Genomic DNA, 6,572 nt, shown 5'->3' with positions numbered 1-6,572 from the left:
TTTTGTTGGGTTTTAAATTTATTTTTAAATTATGATTTTCTTTTCTAAGACAGGGTTTCTCTGTGTAGCTTTGGAGCCTGTCCTGGAACTTGCTCTGTAGATCAGACTGGCCTCAAATTCACAGAGATCTGCCTGTCTCTGCCTCCCAAGTGCTGGGATTAAAGGTTTGTGCCACTACCAAATATACTTTTAGGAGCACTGGTTGCTTTTCCAGAGGATCCAGGCTTCACCTACCACCCAAATGGCAGTTCAAAATCCAGTTCTAGGATGCAATGCCCTTTTCTGGCCTCTGAAGACATCAAGGACATAGATATGAATGCAGGCAAAACCCTTTATGCACGGAAAATAGAAAGTAAATCTTTAATTAAAAATAGCTACGTTGCTGGGCGGTTGTGGTGCATGCCTTTAGCCCCAGCATTTGGGAGGCAGAGACAGGTGGCCAGCCTGGTCTACAGAGTGAGTTCCAGGACAGACTCTAAAAGTTACAAAGAAACCCTGTCTCGAAAAAATAAAATAAAAAGCCATAAATAGCCGAGCTTGGTGAGGTACATCTATGATCACAGTCTATGGGAGATGAGACAGAGCAATTGCATGCAGGAAGTTTGTAAGGCCAGCCTAGGCTTTCACAGGTGAACCATGTCTCAAACAAACAAACAAGAAACAGTATCATTACATCTAAGCCCCTTTAGAGCCTTGAGCACATCTTACTTTAGCATGCTCAGGGCACAAGCACCTGACACAAACCTGCCTTGATTGGCGATGAAGGCCTCATGTCTGGCTTCCAGCTGCAACTCTCTTCCCCATCCCAGCTTTGCAAATGTGACTGTGTACTGCTGGGCTGAGGATATAGCATATGCCTGTGATCTTAGCACTAGGAAGACAGGAAAGCCATGAGTTCAAGGTCATCCCTAGCTATATGAACTGAAAACCAATGAAACCCTGCCTCAAAAACAAAACACCAAGACAAACAAAAATTCAGGATTGCTAGCCAGAGAAAAGATCCAAATTCAAAGTACACTGAATAGGCACACTCTAGTGTCAAAAGCCAAGCTGAACCATCTCTATCTGTAGGTGTGTGTACGTACCTACATGTTTCTATACACATACATCCGTGTGCTCACAGAGACAAAGTGGGGCTTGGTAGTGTGCACCTGGAACCCCGGCACACAGAAAGGGAAGGCAGGAGGACCAGGAGTTCAAGGTTTTTCCCTTCCTTTACTTCAGGTCTAGCCTAAGGTGGCCTCAAACTCATCATTCTCCTGCCTCAGCCTTCCAAGTGCTAGGATCACATGCCTTTGCGGGTCTGGCTATTGTTGAGTATCTGGGAGCTGGGGATGTGGCGGGCACGAAGTCCTGGGCTTGGCTCACTGTACGGAAACGACTGAGAGCCCTGCTACACCCCACCCCCGCCTTGTTTGCTCCCTGGCAGGGCAGAAATGAGACCAGACTGGCAGGCTGTTTAAAATAACTGCATCCTTTAATGGCAGTAATACAATTACTGGATTAAGAGACCACATGAGAGAAGGCAGGTGAGGTTTCTGGAAGACAGATACTGAGTACAAAAGGGGGCGGGAGAGCCATGCGACGATCATTGTAAAAATACAGTACGTTATATACATATTTGCACCATCGACTTTCAACTCAGAAATGCTATTTACACTTTTGTTACAATCCTGGTTAGAGAACAATTTTTCTTTAAAAGTGTGGCCTGCTGGCGATTCAAGCGGAGTTCCTTGTCCCACGAGGGTCTTCAGCTGACTATTCCAAGAGGAGGAATAGTTCCCCTCACCCACAGATTTCAGATTTAAAAATTCATTTAATTTTCCTTTAACAAAAGAAAAATTTTGTTTTTCTAATGTAGACCAGCCTGGCTTTGAACTCGTGATCCTCCTGCCTCTGCCTCCTGAGTGCTGGGATAACAGGTAGGCACGACCAAGCCTGGCTTTTACAAAAGAACTTTCAAAGGGGTGGGGTGGGATCCGAACACTGCCACACTACTCTTCCTATCCTACACTTACCATGGCCCCAGTCTTGGAGGCCAAGGCTGGAGTCCAAAGACAAATCTCATTGATGATTGTTTAAGAAAACAAAACAAAATAAAAAACACAAAGACAAACAAAACCAACCTGATCTTGGTGCACTGACCCCGCAGGGTGTTAGCCTGTGGGCACAAGCCCCTCCCACCCCAGCTTCAGGCCCAATATTGTTTTGAAGGGATTTCTCTTTGGGATGGGGATGTGGGAGCCTGGCTCCCCCTGAGGCAGAGGGGACCACTGGCTGTGTCAGGTTTCCTTATCACCAAAAGGAAGCAGCTGAGCCAAGAGACCCAATACAGAAAAGGCAGGCTACAAGAAAGCAGACCTCTAGGGCTTGGTGAGTGACCCAGAGGTAGAAAGGCCTGCAGCAGGTCTTCCCAGTTCCCCATCCAATCTTGGTGACATGGTCACAGGAAGTCTCCCCTGGGGCTCTGAACAAGGCCAGACCTAAGGTTACTAGTAGGGGAGGCTGTGGCAATGCCTCCGCTGACTGGGATCTGGCAGGTGCCTTAGGCCTCCCCACCCCAAGTTTCCTTTCCTAGAAAGGACCAACACACCACTTTGGCCCCAGACTCTACTGTTTCCTCAGGCCCCCTTTTGGAAAGCACCCACTAATCCAACACCGCAACAGACAGCTGATGCCCTGCTTCGGTCGGCTTGGGAGGGAAAAGCAAACACTTTCTGGTACTCTACAGGGAACACGGCTAAGGCGCATGAAAGCAGCTAGCAGACACACTTTGCCAGGACCACCCTTGGCCTCCCTCCATGGGAGTCTGGCAGGTGGCGACACCACGGATCCTTGAGCTGTCTTGAGGGTCAGGCCAGTGGCACTGGACAGGTAATACTGAGGGAGAATGCTCTGAGGGGCTGCCCCACCCCTCTCAGGCCTACAGGCTGCAGGTCTGTCTCACCCAGAGTCTCCTGGAGGGCTAGAGGGTATCACTTTCAGGACAAACCCTGGACGGAGGATGTGGGATGCACAGGCCCGAGCAGGTTAGGACCGGGACCAGGACCTTTTTCTCCTCTGGACATTTTCTCACTTCTCTGTTGCTCTGTCCTGAAGCAGGCTGTCACAGGTTGCACGCTGAAGAGAGGCCAGCTCACCCTGGGGCTTTAGAACTCCTGCACCAGCTTCCACCAACTGTGCTTTAGTCCATCTCCCAGCAGCACGGGGTGAGTGGCTTTCAGTGCCTTCCCAGACACTCAGGCTTCCCTTAGTTCCGGGAAAGCCCCAGGCTGGGGACTTGCCACTGTCCAACGCAGGGCACAAGTTGCTCATTAGGCAGAGCGAGCCAAGGAGCCTGTAGCACTGACCAGAACCCAAGACGGTTAGATACAATGTATGACTCAAAGAAAGTACTACTTAAAAAGGAAGAAAAGGAAGAAAAATGTTAAGAACACCCTGCCTGTCCCCCACCCGTAACTCTGGTTGCTGCCCTTAAATGTCACCCTGGAAGGGTGGTGGAGTGGAGGGAGCATTGGCCCCAACAAATACTACTGGCAAAAGGGGGAGGCTGTGGGGTCAAAGCCTTTAAAAACGTCCTTCAGGGACCCTGCATCCTGCTCACCCTCACGAGCAGGGCTGTTGCCAGCAAATGGGCTTCCTGTGCCTGTTTTGGGGGCAGGCTTCACAGTCCCAAAGAGGGTGGGCACTGGCAGGTTGTGCACTCCAGGTTGGGGTGTGGCCCCCTCAGGGGGCGGGGTGGATGAGGCAGCAGTAGGTGCTGCAGTGGCCTTGGGCCGGGGCCGGTTGTAGCTGTTGTATCTGTCCGTGGCTGTGGCCCCATCTGCGCTGACCTTCCCTGTCTCTAGCTGCTCCAGGGCAGACTTGCGGACAAACGGGGGCTCTTTTGCCTTGGAGGCTGAGCTCTTGCCGTTGCCCTCAGGACCCTTGGGCTGAGCACTCATGTCGGAGGCTGGCTCTGCAGCTTTGCCACCTGCATTGGGAGTCCTTGGGTCATACAAGCTGATGCCACTCAACACACTGCTCTGCCCGCTGCTGCTGCCCTGGCCCAGGCCACCAGCGGCTAGCACTCGGGGGTCATAGGGAGCCGTGGCTGGTGGGGATGAGTCTCCACTTGGGCTGGCAGCAGGAGGTGATGCTTCGGTGGAACAGGGCTTAGTTGCACGGGATGTTGATGCAGGATCTGCTGACTTCTGTAATCTGGGGTCAGTAGGGGTCTTCCGCACTCTGGGGTCGCTGGGTTTGTCACTCTGGCCAGGGGTGTTGACGTTGACAGTCTTAAGGATTCGGGACAGAAGTTCAAAGTCAGGTAGGTTAGAGCCAGATGTGCTGGGATCTGTGGAGCCTGGACGCTGCCGGGTGTTGGGAGGCCCAGGGGGTGTGGAGCGGTGCAGCCTGGGATCTAGGGCAGGCAGGGACTGCAAGGCAGCAGGGACCGGGGGCACGTCCTGCTTGGGGATGGGCAGGGGAATCAGGTCCTCGGGGTTCCAGAGCACAGTGCGGGCAAAGCTTGGCTTGCTCAGGGTCACATCTTTCTTAATGTGGCTGAACTGCTGCAGCTGAGAGCGAGGGTCCCGCAGTGGGTGCCCAGGCAGGGGGTCCAGGGGAATGTTCACTGCCTTCTCGCGCAAGGCCCGCTCCCCTTCCTCTTCTTCTGCAGTGCTCTGTCCTTTTGAACTGCTGGGGCCCGCAGGGCTGGAATGAAGGCTGCCTTCAGTCTTGGAGGTGGGCAGGGTACGAGCCAACCGAGGGTCAGAGGGCCCTGAGTCCCCTGGGCCAGTCCCTCCTGAAGTCTCTGCATGGCGGCTGAGTCTGGGGTCACGGCTGAGTCTGGGGTCAGCCAGCCGGCCTCCTGTGGGGTGTCCCTTCTGCAAGCGGGGATCCCCCAGCCCACTGCTGCTCGGTTCCCCAGCTGAAGCTTGAGGTCGGCTTGATGTCTGCTGCCTCAAGGTCTTGAGGATAGATGTGACACTGCTTCCCCCCTCATCCTCGTCACTGGAGTACCAGTTTCCGGTGTCACCTGAGAGAGAGCACAATAACGGGAGGCATGAATGGCCATATCCCATAAGCCTGTGGATCCCTTGGTTCCCTGGTGTGTGGTTCTGTGTTGTTAGTTAGCATCTCCTATGGCCCCAGCTGGGAGCCAGGGGTGCACAACCTGGCTCTGGGTGTTGACATCATCGTGGCTTCTCTCTCAGGCCAGTACCATCCCTGGTAGGTGGTCTGACCTGAATAACTCACACATAACCCCAGGAGGTCCTATCGTCAACATGCTCACTGGACAGATGAGGAAATGGAGGTATTGTGCCATGAGGGTAAGGCTGGGCCTCAGGGCCCAGGGCCCTACTATCTCTTCCCACCCTCCAGGCAGGTTTGGTCCAGATCAGCTCTAGTCACCTCTCTAGAGGTCTGGACAATAGCCATGCTGACAGCTCACATACATATCCCCAGAACCCTCAAAACAGTCCAGGGGTCAGGGAAGAGCAAGTGCAACCATGAACAGAGCCAGGAGGGAAACCTGAGCCACCAGGGAGGGGCTGCCAACTTTGTCTTTCCTTCTGTTGTCCCCACTGGTTTGCTCCAAATTCCTGAGACCCTTGGTCCATTCAGCCCTAAGGTGGATGCCACCGAGGTGACCACTTGAGCCTATGACTACACCACTGGTGATCCGTATCTCTATGGCTGGCTGGCTGGCCCATCTTTGGCTTTGAATTTCCAAGTATGTGTTCTAGGGATCGGGTCACAAGAGTGTCACTCAAGCTTCAGGAAGGGCACTGTCTCTGCTAGGAACCAGCCCACCACCCTCTCCTACTGAGTCAGGAGTCTCCTGAACCCTGGCCTCCATTTCCTCAGCGTGAGGCAGCAGCTCAGGACAGGCCTCCCTGCTAAGCTTCTTTCAGACACAGCACCCAGCCTAGGTGCCCTCCCTCGTTCCTGCACAGATACGGCTGGGCCCCTGCCGGGGGACACATGCCTTCCTCATTCTCCCGGTCCTGCTTGCTGCTCTCAGCCAGCCTCCTCGCTCTCTCCTCCTCCTGCTGCTTCTGCTGGATCCTCAGGTACAGGGCCCTCTGGGCCGAGGGCAGGAAGTCGGGGACACCGGCGCCCGCCTTCAGCTGGCCTGGGGGCCCTCCCTCGGGGAAGCTGTCGGGCTCCAGAGGGTGCTCGGGGAAGATGGGCTCCCCAGGCTGCCCCGGCAGCTCTTCGTAGTGCCCGTAGTCCTCTGTGGCAGGGAAGAGGGTTTGTGTCGGGAAGGCCTCCGTTGGAAAAGCCAAGCTGGGTGGCGAGTGCGAGGATGAGGATGGCCACCCGTCCCTTCCTCCTCCCCAGGCCTGGGTGCCTTGAGAGTCCAGCAGGAGCCCACAGTGGGCTAGCTGGCAGGGAAAGGATGAGGCTCAGGAAGGGCATGGTGGATGCTTATGGATGTCAGCAGAACTGCGTGCATATGTCTCAGATGGAAACTCCCTGTAGACAGGCCATATCCCTTTCAGGCTAGGTAGCTACTGCTGTCCTCACAGGAAGCAGGCTTGGTTCTTCATCTGCCATGTGCTATCTCATGGTTTCCTGAAGGC

At 54.2% G+C, this 6,572-nt stretch overlaps 1 protein-coding gene across 5 annotated transcripts in view; it reads right to left on the bottom strand.

Moving 5' to 3' along the window:
• Window positions 1–1,459: 1,459 nt before the first annotated feature.
• The window catches only part of Zc3h4 (zinc finger CCCH-type containing 4), a 41,314-nt gene continuing 36,201 nt past the window's right edge, over window positions 1,460–6,572 (bottom strand). For 4 of the 5 annotated variants that reach the window (XM_041653649.1, XM_041653648.1, XM_041653651.1 and 1 more), the window contains 2 exons: window positions 5,975–6,223; window positions 1,460–5,020 (listed from right to left, as the gene is read on the bottom strand). In XM_041653649.1, coding sequence (XP_041509583.1) covers window positions 3,531–5,020; window positions 5,975–6,223 — 1,739 coding nt within the window. In that variant the 3' untranslated portion in view covers window positions 1,460–3,530. The remainder of the gene's footprint in view (window positions 5,021–5,974; window positions 6,224–6,572) is intronic. The other variant, XM_041653652.1, reaches the window with a different exon arrangement.

This window comes from Microtus oregoni, unplaced genomic scaffold (assembly GCF_018167655.1).
Source record: "Microtus oregoni isolate MIOR12 unplaced genomic scaffold, Mior012 000006F_ref0000085, whole genome shotgun sequence".
Classification (NCBI taxonomy): Eukaryota; Metazoa; Chordata; class Mammalia; order Rodentia; family Cricetidae; genus Microtus; species Microtus oregoni.
Note: the sequence above shows the minus strand (reverse complement) of the source record. Positions and strands in the feature narration are given on the sequence as shown.